This window comes from Suricata suricatta, chromosome 11 (genome assembly GCF_006229205.1).
Source record: "Suricata suricatta isolate VVHF042 chromosome 11, meerkat_22Aug2017_6uvM2_HiC, whole genome shotgun sequence".
Taxonomy (NCBI): domain Eukaryota; kingdom Metazoa; phylum Chordata; class Mammalia; order Carnivora; family Herpestidae; genus Suricata; species Suricata suricatta.
In genome coordinates, this window is record NC_043710.1 from 2942742 (window position 1) to 2961607 (window position 18866).

Genomic DNA, 18866 nt, shown 5'->3' on the forward strand with positions numbered 1-18866 from the left:
CCCGCCGTGCTGCCCCCCCCCAGGCCCCGCCATCCTGCTTCCCCCCCAGGCCCCAGCAGAGTGGCAGCCCAACAACAGGCACGTGTGGAAGTGAGTCAGTGACATGCTACTTCCAGCAGCACCCCTGCCACTCTGGGACCGCCCCCACCTCGGATCTCCCCGGTTCTGGGCGCTCATGTCTTGCAAACCCGTCTCATAAAAGCCTCTGTCTCATCGGTCTCACCGTCACGTCACAAGAAGCAGGGGCGCAGGCACCACACCGTACCTGGATGAACCTATTCTGGACAATCTCCTGTTAGGCTTGGCAGACACACATACAAGTCTAAGAATGAGCATTTTAATTTGGACAAATAATTCACTGAGCAAACACAAGATTTCTGAGGTGCCGTGCTATGCGTTATAAGACACAAACATACCAGCTTAGTGTTCTAGGATCGTCCTCCACACGTGGACTGCTCCGCCCCTCCGCAGGGCTCACGTAATCACCCCACTTCACAAATCCGAACTCAGGCCCACGCAGGTCAGGGGCGCACAAAGGTCACTGCGTTCATAAGTGGCTCGGGACTCAGAACTCAAGAGGACGTTACCTGCAGGGCACAAGAGGACTGCAAGCGCCCAAACCATGTCCGCACGCACGCTGCCTGTGTGCGGGGCTCCCGGGCGTGCGCGTGCCCACGTGGCACAGGGGCTGTGGGGCGGTCATTCTCTCTCTCTCTGAATGCGCACTGATACAGGGAAAGAAATCGATTCTCTGTAGATGACAGAATGGTCTCAGGACCCAAACACCTTGGCCAAGATTGGAAGCTTAGTGCGGAGAGGATGGAAGGCTTGAAGGAGGGGTGCGGGGAGCAGGGCAGACTGGGAGAAGGGAGGGAAGCGCACCCTGGTGGGCGGTGGGCCGGAAACCCACCCGGGAACACAGGGCCACAGGCTCCCAGGGGATCTTGCTGTGATTCCGTCTGGCCCTCAACGTGACCTCGCTACACACTTAGAGCTATTTCATCTGTGCTGCCCTCAAAGTTGATGGCGTTTGTCAACACCAGGGACGAGATCAAAGGATACACAGTGTCGGGCATCAGACCTCATCCTCTGCTACAGATGCGGCAGACCCTGAGCCTCACGGGGGCCTGACACAGGGAAGGTGAGGAGGCTCGTCCTGGGGGCGGAGGGCGCAGTGAACGGACCGGGGAGGCCAGAACGAGGGGATCTGCACAGGGAATGGAGTGTGGAAGCGGAGTCAGGCCAGAGCGCAGGGGCTGTGAGTGCCACACAGAGTTCAGAGTCTGCCCCTGCGCCCACGGGCAGGCCCCGACGGGACCCTGGCAGGGCCCGTCCGGGTTATGCCGCCGGTGGCCGTACCAGGTGCACGGAAGGGCTGAAAAAGGAAGAAGGTGCACGCGGGGCCTCCCCCACGGGCCAGCGGCACATGGGGCCCGAGCCTGGTCCCGGGAATACAGAGGGAAGTCGAGACGACACTGGAAAAGAGAACACAGAAACTGGGCCGGGAGACAGGGGACCGAGAGGGAGGAAGCACACCTCTGGCGTGCTGCGTAGAGGATGTGACAAAAGGCGGGTCCGGGTGGAAGGAACGTCCCAGAGGTGGGGCTGAAGACACAAGCGAAGCCCTCCTCTTCCGAAACGGCGGCTGACCCCACCGGGTGAACGCACGTCCAAGATGAAGTCCACAGAGGGTGGAGCGGGTAACAGCCGTCCGCGCGGAGGCTGCGCTCCCGTCCACGGAACAGTTCCCCAACGTCTCTGCCCGGCGAATGCTCCCTCCCCTCCCTTCTCCCCACGCTTCTCAGGGGACCTCAGGGGACCTCAGGGGACGTGCGCGGATTCGAGCACCAGGCGATTCCCCAGCTCCCTCTAACTACTGACGCCTTGTAAAGTCACTTTAAACTAGTATCACATGTGCTGACATCACTTTCTGTACTGTAACTATAAAACGTGCAAGTAGGGGTGTGCCTGGGGGGCTCGGTCAGTTAAGCGTCTGACTCTTGATTTCTGCTCAGGTCGTGAGCTCACGATTCATGGGTTTGAGCCCCCAACAGCCTCCCTGCTGACAGCTCGGAGCCTGCTTTGGATCCTCTCTATCCCCTTCTGTCTGCTCCTCCCCCGGAAGTTCTCCCCCCCGCCCCCAAATAAGCATTAAAAAAAATAAAACATGAAACTTGCAAGGAGAGAATCTAAAGCTGAGCTCACGAGGGAAGCAATGCGGACGGTTGTTTCCAGAGCAGAGGAAAGCGTGCGCGCGAAGTCAAGACTCCAAGTGGCGTCTGCGCAGCGCGGAGGTGTGCCGGATCAGCCTGGACGCCGCTGGGCACACAGGCCGTGTTGCTGACGCTCGCAGGCTCTCTGGAAAACACCGCGCTTCCAGGCAGCGCCCTGCCCGTTCAAGGACCACACAGTGGGGGGACAGAGAGCGCAGCCCCAGACACTCAGGGAGCGTGCAAAGCACACGGAGCCTGTCACCAGGAATGCGCTTCAATCCATCTCCTCGTTCGTCATTATACTTTGCTGGGAACAGGTGTGTCCACAGTTTGCACAAGGAAACCACCTTGGTGTGTACACTCCGCTCTAAGCACCGCCCACTTCCTGCTCCGGCCTCCCCGACGACCCCAGGTGGCCGCACACGGCTCAGGACTTCTCTGTCTGCGAACCATCCTGGCACCTTCTCCTCGAAACGCAGGGCGGAGCCGGGACAGGAGCAGAAATAACACTGGGCCGTGACAGCACAGGAGAGAGGAGGGAGGGAAGCAAATCCAAACAACCCATTTCAATCCTTACTTGACAAGCACTTCCATCCCTCCTTCCTTCCTAGGGCGGACGGACCTGGCAGCCGTCCCGGCTGCGACCCCAGCTGGGGTGCGCATGAGGAGTGCTGACCTGTGTTCTTCGGCTTTTCGGGCACAACCATCAGTAACGTTAGCCGGCCCCTGCGCCCCCTTCCCTCCCTCTGGGAAGAGCCCCACATCCCCATTCACTGTCAGGGTCCGCACTGCGCACAGGAGGGAACAGGCACCTGGGCAGGACATGCAGCCGGAGCCCCTCCCAGCAGGATAGGGTCCCACCTTCCCGGTCCCCAGGGCGACTCCCTCCTCCGCACCGCTCCGCTGGGCGCACTGGGACCAGCCCCTGGACACGGCACACTCGCTCTCCTCACGACTCACGGTCACAGTGGAGGGTGCTGTCCACGCTTCCCAGCGCAGGCACCAAGTGCACCACCTCCGCCTGGGACAGACGGTGGGCGCGGGGGGAGGGGGGGGCAGACGCCATCACCGGGCACCACGTGCCACCACCCCCACCCCCTCCCCGCCCGCTCAGCCCCGGGAACCCTGCAGAAAAGCTCTTTTCTCCATCCTGAGCTTCCTTGCATGGCTCAGCGCCGCCGCCGAATCCTGCCGAATTCACCACTGCTTCTCCAACGCGGAGGCGCCGTGGCACCATCTCCCCAGCCCAAGCGGCAGAGCGAGCCGGAGCCCCCCTAGAGCCTGGGCTGCAGACCACCTGGCACGAGAAAGCGGCTCCCCACAAACCGTGCCTGCAGGGGCAGCGGCGAAGACCCCTGCCCTTTCCCTTCACCTCCTGCCTCCCCGCCCTGCTCCCGAACCTCCGCTCACCCACTCACAGCTCCTGCTGGGTGGCTCAGGGTGCAGACAGGCTGCATGGGGGGGAGGGGGCGTGCCAGAGGTGCACCCACCCAGCCCCGTGTGCGGGGAGCACAGAAGGGAGAGGCGAAAGGTGCAGGGGCCACGGACCCCACACGGGCCTGCGCTGACATCCGAGCCCTGTGGTCAGCAGGGGGTGACGGACGGGGCCCCCAGACATCTCTGTGCCCAGTGCCTTCCTCGGAAGACAGGGCACCGAGCAGCGCAGTGCGGAGCAGAAGGGCTTGCCACGAGGATGCCATCCCTCAGGGGCCAGCGGCTCACTCAGCGTCCCAAACACTGTCCGCCTGGCCCCCGGCCGGTGCCCGCACAGGGCAGATGCTCAGGAATGCGCTAGAGATCACGGAGGCCGCTGTCCCCACCGAACTGACAGGACACTGGAAGCTCAGGGAGGAGGCGATGAAGGACAGACAGCCGGAGGGTTGCCAATGGACGTGCCGGGGGTAGGTGCAGGGGCGGGGCAGGCCGAAGCAGGAGAGACCCGGTGGCAGAGTCGCCTGCAGCCTGCCCCTAAGCGCCTGTCTGCCTGGGAAGGGGAGGCACACGGTTGCAGGGAGCCCCGGCTGGGTGCAGGTGAGCGGGCAGGCCGTAGCCGGCAAGGTCATGGGCAGGGACCCCCCAGCCCCTCCCGTCCGCGGGGGCTCACGGATGAGGCCCGGACGCTCATCCAATCCACACTCAGGCTGCTCAAAACCACCTTCCCGGCCACTTCGCTGCTACTTCGGGGCGCACAGGGCACCACGGCCTTCCCTGTCACCCACGCTTCCCCACACATTAGTCTTCAGGTGGGGGGAGCGCCGTGCCCTGTTCCGAACGGCACCTCCAGGTTTCAGGAGAGACCGGCGGCTCGGAAACTCCGAGGAGCCTCGAAGAGAAAGAACTTTAACCTTCACACACACGATTCACGCTGGGCACGCGGCCGTGTGAAACCAATGCATGGGTTACTGCTGGCAAGTCTCAAACTACGCAGGCAGGAGGGCGAATTAGCCCATTTGCAGAGCAGAAAAACCTGGAAATACAAGATACGCTTCAAACTCCCCACTTTAGTTTCAGAGCAAAATGACACTTCCTCCTTAGAATAAGGAGACCTGGGAGCCGCGGGCCGGGCGCAGCGTGCAGCCATCCGTCCGCGTCTCGACAGGAGCATCAGCAAGCGCGACGAAGCTCTGCCTGTGCCTCAGTCGGCGCCGGCTCTGGGGACGGGGCCACACCCAGGACACGGGCCACCCACCGATCAGCGGGAGGCGGCTCGGACGCAGGAGGGGCAAGACGGAGGCTGCCTTTCCCGCGGTTCTGACTGCCGACGGCGAACGAGCTGCAGGTCTGACAACAACGAGCTCCAGGGGAAAACTCAGACCCTGAAATGAGCGCCGGGGCTCAGTCGGTTAAGCCTCCGATTCGTGATTTTGGTTCCGGTCGTGGTCTCCGGTTACGTGGGTGTGAGCCCCACCTCAGGGACCCTCCCTCCGTCTCTCTGCGCCCCTTCCCTGTGCCTGCATGCTCTCTCACTCTCAAAACAAAACTTAAAAAAAATTAGAAAAGAATAAGCAAAACCAAGTGAACCTAATATCAAGTTTTGTGTGGTTATGTCACCGACCACATTCCGGACAGTGTCGGGACACATTTATGCTGAAACCCAGAGGGACGGTAAGGACGCTCCACAGCCTCCCTGGGCAGGGCGTCTGTACCAACGTGGTATTAGGAAACTGAAGCTACTTCACGTGCACCAAGAAAATAACACAGACGTCACTAGAAGTCAAAACTGTTTAACAGACAGGAAACATAAACATAAAATAAGTCAAAGGGGAAACTACATTTTAAATTATGAACAAAAGAAGTGCCAATATAAAAATCCAGGTTCCTCTTTCTATGAATATTTTTGTCCAGCTCTGTCCCCAAACAGGGCCGAGCGGATGTCACCCCGGTGACAGCGAGCTTGCCTAGCTCACTGAGGTTTCCAAGTATCCCTTCCACACTAAAAAGAACCCTGGCTACTCGGAGCAGGGATTTCCGAGCTGAGGCAGGAAAAACACAAAGTGAGCCTGGTGCACATTCTTGTGCCAGAAAACAGTGAAATGTTCAAAGACCAATTAACGGGGCCTTGGCAAGAGGACACAGGAGCCCCGTGGAGGGGGACAGCCCAGCACCTAAGGACTGGTGATGATAACCGACCGTGACACGGAACAAACACAGACCCCAGTGTCTACAGCGATTCCGAGGGAGGGAACAGTGGGGTGCTCCTGGCAGAAGCGGGCCATCAGCCCACGGCGGAGACAGCAGAGGCGAGGCGGGGCGACCTCTGAGCTTGCACTCGAGGGCAGGTGTGGGCAGGGCTCCCGGGCCCGTGCAGCCCGCAGGGAGTCCCCGGGCCCAGGGCGGTCACCAGTCCCCGAGGGAGGGCACAGACAGCCTCAGAGCCTCTGCCGTCACCCGGCAGCCGGGAGACCCTACCTCCGACCACAAGAACGGGGCTCCCGGAAACCACAAGCCTCCCGAGGTAATGCCCAACCCGGGGGAGATGAGGGTCAGGCTGGAGGGAAGAGAGAGAGGTGCTGAGGCCCCGCGGGACAGGGTTACGTGGTACTTACACTGCGGCACGGTCTGGGACTGGCATGTGTTACTGCAATGATCTCCCGACCAAGAGACGCAGCACAGCAAACCGCTACCGCGACCGTCACCGCCTGCAGCTTCCTCCTTCCTCCACCCGAGAACCCTTTCCCAGCGCAGCAAAACGGCCCCGTCAGAATAGGAGCGAGAGCAGGGAAGGGGCAGAGAGGGAGACAGAATCCGAAGCCGCTCAGGCTCCTAGGTATCAGCACAGAGCCCGATGCGGGGCTTGAACCTGTGAACCCTGAGATCATGACCCAAGCTAAGGTCAGACGCTCAACCGGCTGAGCCCCCCAGGGGCCCCCGAATAGGAGCAGTTTTGAGGGTCCTTATACACCGGGCAAACGGGCTCCCCCAAACGAGTTGGTTACCGAGGTACGCGGTGGCGTCTGGCACGACGGGCCGCAGGCAGGACGTGGGGGCAGCAGGAGAGGCCTACCTGTCCCCGAGCGGCCGTGTGTGCGGAAGAGGCAGGACGCCGGCATCTCTGCACAGCGGGGCCGGGGCGGGGGAGGCAGCTCAGGTCCGCCCGATGGAAGACACAGTCCCCATCTCCAGGGACCTCATGGATGGCCTCTGAGACAGGCCAGGTGCGCGCCACAGGACCCGGGGACCGGCAGGGGGTGGGAAGAGCTGGGAGAGAGGGGAGAGCCGCCTCCCTGGTTTCTGACCACAGGACCGGGCAGGTGGCGCCTCTGCTCACAGGGGGAGGCACAGGCGAGGGGAGGAGGGTGGTGGCCAACACTGAACCCCAGAGCCCACGGTCACCCGGACGGAGGTGCCCCGAGGCGCCCGTGAGACGGGGAGGGGTGCGTGGGGGAGAACAGCGGGCGGCCGAGCCTCCCAAGGAAGACCGCCGCCCCGAGTGGGGCCCCCGCACGGCCGGCCCGCAGCCGCACCGCCCACACGCCCAACCTGCCCACTGCACCCCTTGCTCTCGGGCCCGGCTGTCACTCAAGACACAGCCACCCAAGTACCTGGGCGAGGTGACTGAGCACGTACTGAGCGTCCAGCACTGAGACCAGCGCACTCGATAAACAGCTGCTTTGACGTCCGCGTTACAGCGCCACCCACGTAGGACACACGCTGCGCCCAGACATCACGCGGTTCCTACGTGACGTGAAAACGCTCACTGTCCTGCGCTTTACCAGGAGGGTGGCGCTGGGGTTACCTGTTGCCCGAAGCACGGACCTGGCAGCTCAGGCCCCACATTCAGAACCGCTCAGGCCAGTGAATCCGTTCTCAGTCCCACCCCCAGCCCACCCGCGGTGGAAAACCTCAACCCCCCCCACCCCCCCACCCCCACCCTTCCAAGGCCACGGGGCCCCCAGGCCCTCAACCAAAACCCAAAACCCAACTCTTGGCGCTCCCCCGCCCCCGCCCAGGCGCCTCCCCGGCTCCGCTTCGATGGCTTAAAACAAAGCCACATCCGTCCTGACCCTGGCCTTGGCCGCGCAGGGAGAGCGCTCCCTCAGCCTGAGCTCCTGAGCGACCTCGCCCGACAAGGCCTTTCCGGGACCGCACCGGGCTGGCTGGCAGGGCCCTCCTGACTCGCTCCTTCACTCTTCCAGGTGTGCCCCCACCGCCGCCGCCGCCGCCGGGGAGCCCGGGGCACGGAGCCGGAGCCGGAGCAGTGTGGACGCCCAAGGGGGCTCGACAAGTGCGGACGGCTGTCTGTGCAGATGATGGAGGGGAAGCAACAGAGACCCACTGTACCGCTTAGGGGCGTCCCTCCCGGCTGCTTCAGATTCTGGGTCTCGCTCTCTCTCTCTCTGCCCCTCCCCTGCTCACACTGTCTCTCTCTCTCTCTCTCTCTCTCAAAAGTAAAAAAACTACAAAAAATTAAAAAACACACACAGCACTGATCAAACGCTGTGATCAAGTCACAGAATAAGCGTCACTTAAGCCATGCGCCTCCTCTGCCTGCCCTGCCACGGCCAGCCGGTCACCACGAAGCCTGCCCTGGGCGGGCACCAGGCACTGCAGGGACACTGGCCGAGCGTGGGCAAACTGGAGACTCGGGCACTGGGCGAGGGCCTGTGGGTTTTGTTTCCTCCGGCACCAACTGGCGAGGACAGCATGCTCATCACTGTGACCCCTCCGTGTTCCCCGGCTCACAGTCACACGCGTGAGCAGTCTGCAGGTCAGCCCATCGCGGACCAGAAAAGATGAACGCACTTTTACGTGTGCTGGGCGGCCTCAAAGCGACACTGAGGCCGCCCCAGCGGACAAAAGGGAAGCCCACAGAGCCGGCTCTGCTCCTCAGAGCCCTCTCTCCCCCTCAAGGCATCTGCTGGTTCGGCGGTGCCTCGAGGACTTGAGACAATACACCAAGAAGCTGGAAAGAAAAGAGAACGGAGAGACAAGCAGAGTCCCGGCTACCGGAGCTCGGACGGCGCAGAGAGGCGCAGAGAAGGGGCCCAGCACTCTGCCTGACAAGGTGAGCCGTCAGTAACCCCTCGGTGCTCTGGGGAGAGTAACCGGGCTTTGGGGCCTCCCACACGGGGGCGGCCCTGGGAAACACTCCAGGCCTCCAGATGGAGACCCTGGCGGGCTAACTGGGGGCGGGGTGGGCACACAGAGGGAAGGCGGCTCACACTGCGCCTCTCAGGGCCTGAACCCCAGCCCCGCGCCCTCACACCGGACGGGGCCCAGGAACTGCCTGCTCGGGGTGTGCTGGACGAGATGCCGAAGGAAGGCAGCCATGCGAAGAGCCTCTACAGTTCTTCATAACGTCCAACACACAATTAAAAATATAAGAAAGGAAAGAAAAGAAAAGGGATGTCTGGGGGGCTCCGTCGGTTAAGCATCTAACTTCAGCTCAGGTCATGATCTCGCAGTTTGTGGGTTCAAGCCCCGCATCGGGCTCCGTGCTGACAGCTCAGAGCCTGGAGCCTACTTTGGATTCTGTGTCCCCCTCTCTCTCTGCTCCCCCTCTGCTTGCGCTCATGTGCTCTCTCTCTCTCTCTCTCTCTCAAAATTAAATAAATATTAACAAAAAACGATTTTTTAAATAAAAAAATAAAAGACAGAAAGACAGAAAGAAAGGCACCTGGGTGGCTCAGTCCAGCCGGTTAAGGGCCCAGCACTTGGTTTCGGTTCAGGTTTGTGAGTGTGAGTCCTGTGTTGGGCTGCCTGCTCAGGAGTCTCTCTCTCCCTTTCTCTGCCCCTCCCCTGCATTCTCCCCCCTCCCACTCTCTCTCTCAAAATAAATAAACTTAAAAAGAAACAGGTAAACAACATATAGACCAGAAGAAAAAAGAACAGAAACGGACCAAGAGGAGACCCACAGACTGGAATTACTGGATGCAATTGTCAACAGTTCAAACACAGACTTGAGAAATACAGAATTTTCAGAGAATCAAAACAGATTCTAAAACTTAAAATTACAGTAGCTGAAATTAAGACCTTAATCTGTGGGCTTATTAACATGAGACTAGACACGAGTAAAGAGAGACTCAGTGAACTGGAAGAGAGCTCAGTAAAGAACATATTTAGACAACAGTCAGAGGAAAAGTCAAGAAAACAGAGAGGCCCAAAAGACACACAGGTCACGGCAAAAAGGTCCTGGGAACCCTCAAAGCAGAGGAAACACAGAACGCGGAGAACCAGATCCCTACAGAGAGAAGAGTCAAAACTTTCCCCAAACTGATAAAAGAACCAAGACAGTGACTCAACAAAGAGTGCCTGAGGCAAGATGATGTTAAACGTCATGAGAAGAAAAAGATCCGGCCTTCCCCGGACGGCACTGCCGGCTGACTGTCCAAGAAAAGGAAAGGAAGCCAGATGATGACAGATGACGGACTGTCATCTATAAAATGTTGAACAAAAATAACCACTGACCTGGACGTCGTGACCTAACAGAAACATTCTTCAAAAGAGAAGGCAAAATGAAGAATTTTTAGGAACAAAACAAAAAACAAAAAAACAAACCAAAAAAAACAAACAAAAGCCAGACAACTCATCAACTACAGACACGAACTAATAGAAAAAGTGAAGAAGCTCTTTGCGGAAAAGAAGTCTCTGACCGAAATAAGAAATAACAATGCGCGCAGACCAACGTCACAGCAGAAAGGGTAACTATGAGGACAAATCTTAGCGAGCATTAACTGCACGAAACAATGACGAAACCGCCAAAATCAATCTAAAATTTTAAAATATTACACGACAAAAAAGGTGAAGGGAGTTCAGTGTGGCTCACGTGTCAAAGGGAAGAGCAATGTCAGGGAAGAAGTGAAAGCACTGACTCAGGCGTTAAGTCTAAAAGCACCTGCATCGGGGCACCTGGGGGCTCAGTCAGTTGGGCGTCCATCCGACTTCGGCTCAGGTCATGATCTCAGTTTGTGGGTTCAAGACCCGCATCGGGCTCTGTGCTGACAGCTCGGAGCCTGGAGCCTGCTTCTATTCTGTGTCTCCCCTCTCTCTTTGACCCTCCCCGCTCGCTCTCTGTCTCTGTCTCTCAAAATAAAATAAAGACATTTAAAAAAAGGCACCTGCATCTAGGAACATATATTCCAACAACCTAACAGAGAGAAGTATACAATTAAAACCACCTTGGGGCGCCCGGGTGGCTCAGTCGGCTAAGCATCTGGCTTCGGCTCAGGGCATGATCTCATGGTTTGTGGGTTCGAGCCCCGCATCAGGCTCTGTGTTGACAGCTCAGAGCCTGGAGTCTGCTTCAGATTCTGTGTCTCCCTCTCTCTGACCCTCCCCTGCTCACACTGTCTCTCTCTGTCTCTCAAAAAGTTAATAAACAACATTAAAAAAATTTAAAAAAAAACTTGTATTTCTAAAAGAATGCCAGAGAGAGAAAGAACACAGAACAGGTGGACGAATACAAAAACCAGTAACACGGTGTGCGTAAACCAACATGTCAGTCATTACATTTAAACAAATACTCCAAGCCAAAGGCAAAGACTGTCAAATTCATTAAAATGAAACTAAGCATTTACTGTTCACAAAGGTAAACCTTAAAATGTAAGATCAAGGCAGGTGAGTGTAAAAGATACCCAGGCAAACCCTAGCTAATGGAAAACTGATGTGGCAAACAGGACCATCCAATAAAGTAACCTCTAGAGCAAAACACACCACTAGAGACAAGGAGGAGCATTTCGCGATGAAAGTCCATCCACCAAGGAAACGAGAGTTCTAACTCTGAAGACACCTAATAACGCAATCTCAAAATACATAAAAACTGACAAAGACAGAAAGGGAACAAGAGCCAAATCCACAGTCGCAATGGGAGACTTGAAGATACATCTCTCAGCATCTGACAGAGCGGACGACCACGGAAAACCCAGGGGCAGGACAGGGCTGTCCGATGTGCGGTCACGGGCGTTTTAAGTGCCTGAAATGCGGCTGCTCCAAACTCGACGTGTGGGAAGGGTAAAATGCACGTCAGATTTTAAAGACAATATAATAAAAGAGAATGCAAAATATTTCATTAGTTTTTCTCACCCTGAGTATACACGGAATATCATTAAGATCATTCCCACCGATTTCTTACTTTATTTAAAGTGGATACAGGGCGCCTGGGTGACTCAGTCAGTTAAGCGTCCGACTTCGGCTCAGGTCATGATCTCATGGTTAATGGGTTCGAGCCCCGTGTCGGGCTCTGTGCTGACAGCTCAGAGCTTGGAGCCTGCTTCGGATTCTGTCTCCCTCTCTCTCTGCTCCTCCCTGACTCTCGCGCTCTGTCTCTGTCTCTCAAAAGTGAATAAATGTTAAAAAGAAATTTCGTAAGAGGTTACTAGGATCTGAATTGCATGATTAACAGCCTTCATCTAGCCTAGAAATACAGAAGCCTGCACCCCCCACAATACACGTTATTTCCAAGCGCCCAAGCAGCAGTCCGCGAGAACGGATACACGCTAGGCCACTGGGAAAGGTCGGCTCCTCTCCAAGGGCTGAAACAATGCAGGGCATGTTTAGGGATTGCATTAGATTAACAGTTTATATCCCCCAAATCCATCACCCCCCAAGGGAGGGAATGCGGATGGGGAGACTCTGGGGGGTGACCAGTCACGGGCGGAGGGAGCTCCGTCACCCCTACCACCACGTGAGGTCAGTGAGAAGCAGGCTGTTGAACCCGGAGGCTGGCTCCCGCCGGACACTGACTCGGCAGCAGCCTTGATCCTGAGGACTTCCCAGCCTCCTGACCCGCAGGCGACAGGCTGCAGTGCTCGGTAGCCGGCCAGTCTGTGCTACTCGGTGACAGCGGCCCGAAAGCACGGAGACAGACACCTTGGTGGGATTAAGCTAGAAATCAGCAGAGATAACCAGAAAATCGCCCTAAACATTAAGAAGTGATATGCTTCTAAAAATTGTTATGAATTTAAAAAAAGACACCACAATGAAAGTTAGAAAGTATTTTTTCATAAAAGAAAATAAAAATGTGGCTTATCAAAACTTGCAAGATCAATAAAGGTGTGTTTAAAGGGAAACTTACAGTTTTTTTTAATTTTTTTTTAAATGTTTTATTTATTTTTGATACAGAGAGAGACAGAGCATGGAAGGGGGAGGGGCAGAGAGAGAAAGAGACACAGAACTGGAAGCAGGCTCCAGGCTCTGAGCTAGCTGTCAGCACAGAGCCCGATGCGGGGCTCGAACCCACGAACATGAGATCTGACCTGAGCCAAAGCCGGAGGCTTAACCGACTGAGCCACCCGGGCGCCCCAAAACTTACAGTTTTAAAGTACACACGGTATACGGGTGGCTCAGTCAGTTGGCGGCCAACTCTGGACTTCGGCTCAGGTTATGACCCCAGGGCCAAGAGATCAAGCCCCAAGCCAGGCTCCACACTGAGTCAGGAGCCTGCTTGAGATTCATATTCTCTCTCTCTCTCACCCCCCCCCTCTGCCACTCTCCCCTGCCCATGCTCTCTCTCATTCTAAAATAAGTAAATAAATAAATAAAATATATATACTGGGTAAAAAGAAAGGGTAAAAATTAAATATTTAGTTCAAGAACAAAAACAGAAGAATACAAGAGCAGAAATTAATAGGATAGAAAATAAATACTGAATAGCAAAAATCAAAAAAAGCCCAAAGCTGGTTCTCAAAAAGAGACAAAGCACCAATTACCGATATGCAGAACTTTAAAAGGAAACACCACAACAGATGCTGCAGCTAGGAGAGAGCCTAGAAACCTCTTTACACTTATGACTTGGAAAGTTGGGGGGGTCTGGGCAAATTCCTAGAAAACAAAATGCCTTATCTAAATAGACACAAAAAGAAATATCAGAAAAATTCTATTTCCACATTAAAACAAGAATGAATCTGAAATTAAAAACCTTCTTACAAGGAAAACCCTATGGCAGCAGGTGCTGCCTATCAGTTCTCCCAACAAGTAGAGAAAACACACAGAAACTCGTGGGGGAACGCACGAGGAGGGCTTCCCACCTTGTTTTACGAGAGCAGCATGACCTTGACCCCGAATCCCCACGAGGACAGGAGAAAAGCCTGAAGACCCACCCCCTCTCATGGATACACATGCAAGAATCCGAAGCAAAATAGTATCAAATAAAAGCCAGTGAAAAGAGAATCCACAGAGATCAGGTTGAGATTATTCTAGAAGGACAAAATATTTTTTTAAAGTTAAACCACATAAAAAAAATCATTTGGCCCAAAAGATGGAGAAAACACATTTAAGAAAATTTAATATTATAATTTAATTGATGATTTAAAACATAAATTCTTAGCAAACCAAAAATAGAGGAGTATTTTCATATTCTGATAAAAATATCTATCCGCAAAGCCACAGAAGGTGTCACATGCAGTGGGGAAATACAGAAGGCTCTGGGGCGCCCGAGGGCTCAGGCGGTTAAGTACCAACTCTTGATTTCAGCTCAGGCTGTGATCTCCCAAGGAGTTCAAGCCCCGTGTCAGACTTCGTGCTGACAGTGCAGAGGCAGCTTGGGATTCTCTCTCTCCCCCTCTCTCTGCTTTGCCCCATGAACTCTCCATCTAAATCAATAAATAAACTTTAAAAAATATTAAAGATCACCTTGCTGGAAAGCAAAGCAAAATGAACTATCAGGACCTCATCAAGATAAAAAGCTTCCGCACAGCAAAGGAAACAGTCAGCAAAACCAAAAGGCAACCAACGGAATGGGAGAAGATTTTGCAAAGGACATATCGAATAAACGTAAGTATCCAAAATCTATAAAGAACTGATCAAACTCAACACCCCAAAAACAGAATCCAGTCAAGAAATGGGCAAAAGACCTGAGCAGACACTTCTCCCAAGAGGACATCCCGGTGGCCGACAGACCCATGAAAAGATGCTCAGCGTCACTCATCGTTGGGGAAATACCCATCAAAACCACATGAGACCCCACCGCACGCCCGTCAGAACGGCTACCGTTAACAGCTCAGGAGCACCAGATGCTGGCGAGGACGCGGAGACAGAGGACCTCTCTCGCACGGCTGGCGGGAACGCAGACTGGCGCAGCCGCTCTGGAAAACAGTGTGGGGGCTCCTCAAAACATGAAAACTAGAACTACCCTACGACCCAGCAATTGCGCTACTGGGTGTTTATCCAAGGGACACAGGGGTGCTGCTTCAAAGGGGCGCGTGCACCCCAATGTTTACGGCAGCGCTATCGACATCAGCCAAAGTGTGGGAAGAGCCCCCATGTCCACTGACAGATGAACGGATAAAGAAGATGGGGTATATATACACGATGGAGTGTTACTCGGCCAGCAGAAAGAATGGAATCTTGCCATTTGCAACTACGTGGGTGAACTGGAGGATATTATGCAAAGTGAAATTAGTCAGAGGAAGACAAATATCATATGACTTCACTCACACGAGGACTTTAAGACAGAACAGCTGAACATAATGGAAGGGAAGCAAAAATCGTATAAAAACAGGCAGGGGGACAAACCGTAAGAGACTCTTCAATACGGAGAACCAACAGAGGGTTACTGGAGGGGTTGTGGGAGGGGGGATGGGCTACATGGGTGAGGGGCATTAAGGAATGTACTCCCGAAAGCAGTGTTGCACTCTATGCTAACTAACCTGGGTGTAAATTAAAAAAAATAAATTAATTTTTAAAAAAAGATCACCTTGCTATACAGAAAATACTCAAAGCCTTTTCTCGAGTCTCTGTAAGGAGACAAGGACACCTTTTCTCACCGGTACTGAGACCCTGGCCAGTCCAGGACACGGAAAACAAAAACGGTCCCAGGACTCGGAAAGAAACAAAAGCAACGCATCAAAGGACTATACGAGAGAACGAAAGGCAGACACGCAAAGGAACTAGAAACATCCGCCATTCAGACGTGCCTGAACATACGAAGGACTCTCCACTCAACAGAAAACGAAGCAGATGACCCGATCAAACACCGGGCAAAAGACAATGATTTCACAAAAGAAGACCTGGGAGCGGCCCCTAGGCACACGCGGGGGGCGGCGTGTCCCCACCTCCTCTCCCAGCGCCTGAGCCCCAGCACGGGGCGACACCACCGGCCGCACCAGGCGTCAGCCCGCCGGAGGGCCCAGGACCCGCAGCTGCTGGCGGCGGACCCGCACACGGGCCGCCCCGCACGCTCTGTGGGGCGGCATCCGCACACACCGGGCACGACAGGAGGAAGAGCACCGCGGTGTGCTCACGCTGGGCACGGCCCGCAGGGCGCCGCGCGTGCACACACAGGGCTGAAGGGTCAGCGCGCCAGGAAGCCAAGAGCATGCCCAAGCCATCAACGGTGAAAAGCCAAGACCGTGGTGAGCTTTGGGGGACAGTCGCTGCGAGAGGGCAGGAGGGGGATTCCCGGAAGCTCGGTGAGGTTCCCTTTGTTCATCCAGGCGGCAGCTGCACGGGTGCGTTCGCTGAGTGAAAAATTCACAATCGTAAACTTACATTTCAGTGAATTTTTCTGGCGGTGTTATAATTACAATTTTTTTAAAGACTAGGAGCACCCGGGCAGCTCAGTCGGTTGAGCGTCCAACTTCAGCTCAGGTCACGATCTCACAGTTTGTGGAGTCAGGCCCCGCGTCGGGCTCTGTGCTGACAGCTCGGAGCCTGGAGCTGCTTCGGATTCTGTGCCTCCCTCTCTCTGACCCTCCCCTGCTCGTGCTCGGTCTCTCTCTCTCCAAAATAAATAAAAATAAAGAGTATTCATACTTGCCACACGATGTGCCCACAGCTGCCCTCACTTTACTCCTACGCCTACGTGCCCACACGGCCAGCAGCCAAACGTGAGACGGGGCAGGAAGGGAGAGGTCCACAGAAAGTTTACCCTATGGCTCCCGTGTCCCTGAAATGCGGGTCTCGGGGCTCAGGGGGGCGGGGAGGTGCTCCGGGGGGAGAAGGGGAGGCTCCACCGCATTCTGCACTCAGCTCTGCGCTCCCAGGCCGGGTCACCGGGCAACAGCTCAAACCAGACCACCGAGCAACCGAGTCACCCCGCCGGAGTGACAGCCTGCCCCGCACGAGACCGCGCTGCACAAAACCACTGTCCCCTCCGACGCGTCAGCAAGCCGTGCGTGCTCATTCTCAGAAACGGCCCTGGGCAGACACCGGGGCCTCGCTGGGCCGCGCGACTGCGCTTGCGAAAGTGGGGTGATCTCGAGGCTCTCGTGGGAGCGCCGGCCGGCCCTCCAGCCCGGCGGAAGGGAGCGCCGCAGTGCTGCCCGGCTGTCCCTGCTGAGCCGGAAACGGGAACGCCCGGCTCATCCAGCCTCCAGGACAGAGCGGACCACAGCCAAGACACGCACCCGGCGCGCAGCCAGTCTCCCGCGAACCGCGCACGGCAGGCCCGCCGCGGGGGCACACGCGTGCACGCCGCATCCGGGGTGGGCCTGGTGGCACTGAGACAGCTCGCCATCGCCCAACCGCCCCCGTGTCTCCCGCGCCCGGCTCACCTTCCGCCTGCCCGGGCGCGGCTCCCTGCCCTCACCTATCATTACGTCCTCGCACGGCAGCACAAGAAAAAGCCACGACCTGCCAGGCCCAAGGGAATCAACTCAGATGGGCAACCTCAGCGCCACCGCGAGCCTGAGGGTCCTCACCAGCCACAGGGAAGGTTCCAGAGGACTCCATCTCAGTCTTACAGCCCCTACGACAACCTGGATTTACAAAACACAGGTGTCCTTACGCAGACGGACTCCTGTGAAGTCAGTCCTGTCTGTCCACTAAATTCCACTTGGAAACTGGAACTCTGTGACAAGCTCCGGGCGGAGGATGCGGTCGGCAGGAAATGGCCCAAGCGACACAGCACAAGGGACCCTGCGGCCTGGCCGCGCGGCCCTGTCCCCAAATCTCCAGGGCACCCGCTGTCCCCCAGCCCGCAGTCCCTCCTGCTGCGCAGAAAGGAACAAGACTTAGGAGGTGCGCAGAGTAACGGGCCTGCTCTCCCTCGGGGGCTCCGCTCTGTCCCAACGTGACTGATGGAACCCAGAACCGCCACGACACCCACCTGGGACGTGAATGCCACGGAAGACGCCCCGGGACAAGACACCAGGAGGGAGGACGCCCGGCCCGGGGCGGGTGGAAGGTCTCCGTACCTGCGGCAGGGCGGTGTTGAGCTGCCTCTGCAAGGAGTCTCGCTCGTGACCGACCTCGTGCAGCTTCCCCTGGGTCAAGGCCAGTGTCTCCTGAGTCTCCCGCAGCGTGTCCAGGAGGCGGTCCCGCTCTTCCAGCATGGACACCATCAGCTGCTCGAAGTGCGAATCGGCGTCGGGCTGGGAAGGGGAGCCGGACCCGTGGGTCCCGCTGCCCCCGGGCGGGCCTTCTGCCTCGCTGATGGTCGGCATCACCTCGCACATCATCTTGAAACAAAAGACCCAGGTGACCGTCATGGAGTGCAAGCCAAAGGCTCCCGCAGGTCTGGAGCTGACAAAGGAAAGGCTGACAGCCTCCCTACTCCCCATCCCACTGCTCCGCTCCAAAGAGGCAGGAAGCCGGGCAAACACAAATCCTAGGCGCCAGGACACACGAGATGAACCCGTCAACTCGGACAATAATCCAGTTCAGGGGTACAGACCCAGGACAGCCCCCCCCCCAAATAAACCCCGTGGCGTTTTGTCTACAAAGCTGTACTTTCTAGCTGTGGAAAACAAGAGTGCTTCTGTAAACTTTGTTTTCTTCCTCCCGATTTCCCGGTGGGGGAGAGAAACGGGCAAGACCCGGGCCACCCAATCACCGTGCAGGACAAGCACAGAAGGAGCACAGAGCCAGTAAGCTTGACAAGTACAAAATCCATCAGGCATCTTACAGGAATGTGTGCAGTCAGCTCCCGAGAAGGGCTGACGGCGCCCCGATTTCTCGGGCCGGAGTTGGCGAGGCGCTAAAGGGAACGGGATCCGTTAAGGGGCCCGGAAAGGTGTTTTCCCAGGGCTGCCAACGTGCAACGGTCGGTCAACTTAACTTACGTAAGTTTACAGCCCAAACCAAAAAGAGAGCGAGAGAGAAGCCAGGAGAGAAAACTTCCACCAATGAGGCAGGTCGCTCCGGGCGGCCAGAAGGAAGGAAAAGTGAAAGGGGAGACCACGAGCCGCTCTCAGGGGCCCCCCCACGGCGCGCCGGGCTCAGGGGCCGGGTCCCGCGGCTGCACCCCCGGCGAGGCGATGCCCAGCGCCGCGCGCC

At 56.5% G+C, this 18866-nt stretch overlaps 1 protein-coding gene across 4 annotated transcripts in view; it reads right to left on the minus strand.

Moving 5' to 3' along the window:
- Positions 1-18049, minus strand: part of PPFIA1 (PTPRF interacting protein alpha 1) — a 79445-nt gene extending 61396 nt beyond the window's left edge. For all 4 annotated transcript variants that reach the window (XM_029956776.1, XM_029956775.1, XM_029956774.1 and 1 more), the window contains exon 1: positions 17786-18049. In XM_029956776.1, the coding sequence (XP_029812636.1) occupies positions 17786-18049 (264 nt within the window). The remainder of the gene's footprint in view (positions 1-17785) is intronic.
- Positions 18050-18866: the final 817 nt, after the last annotated feature.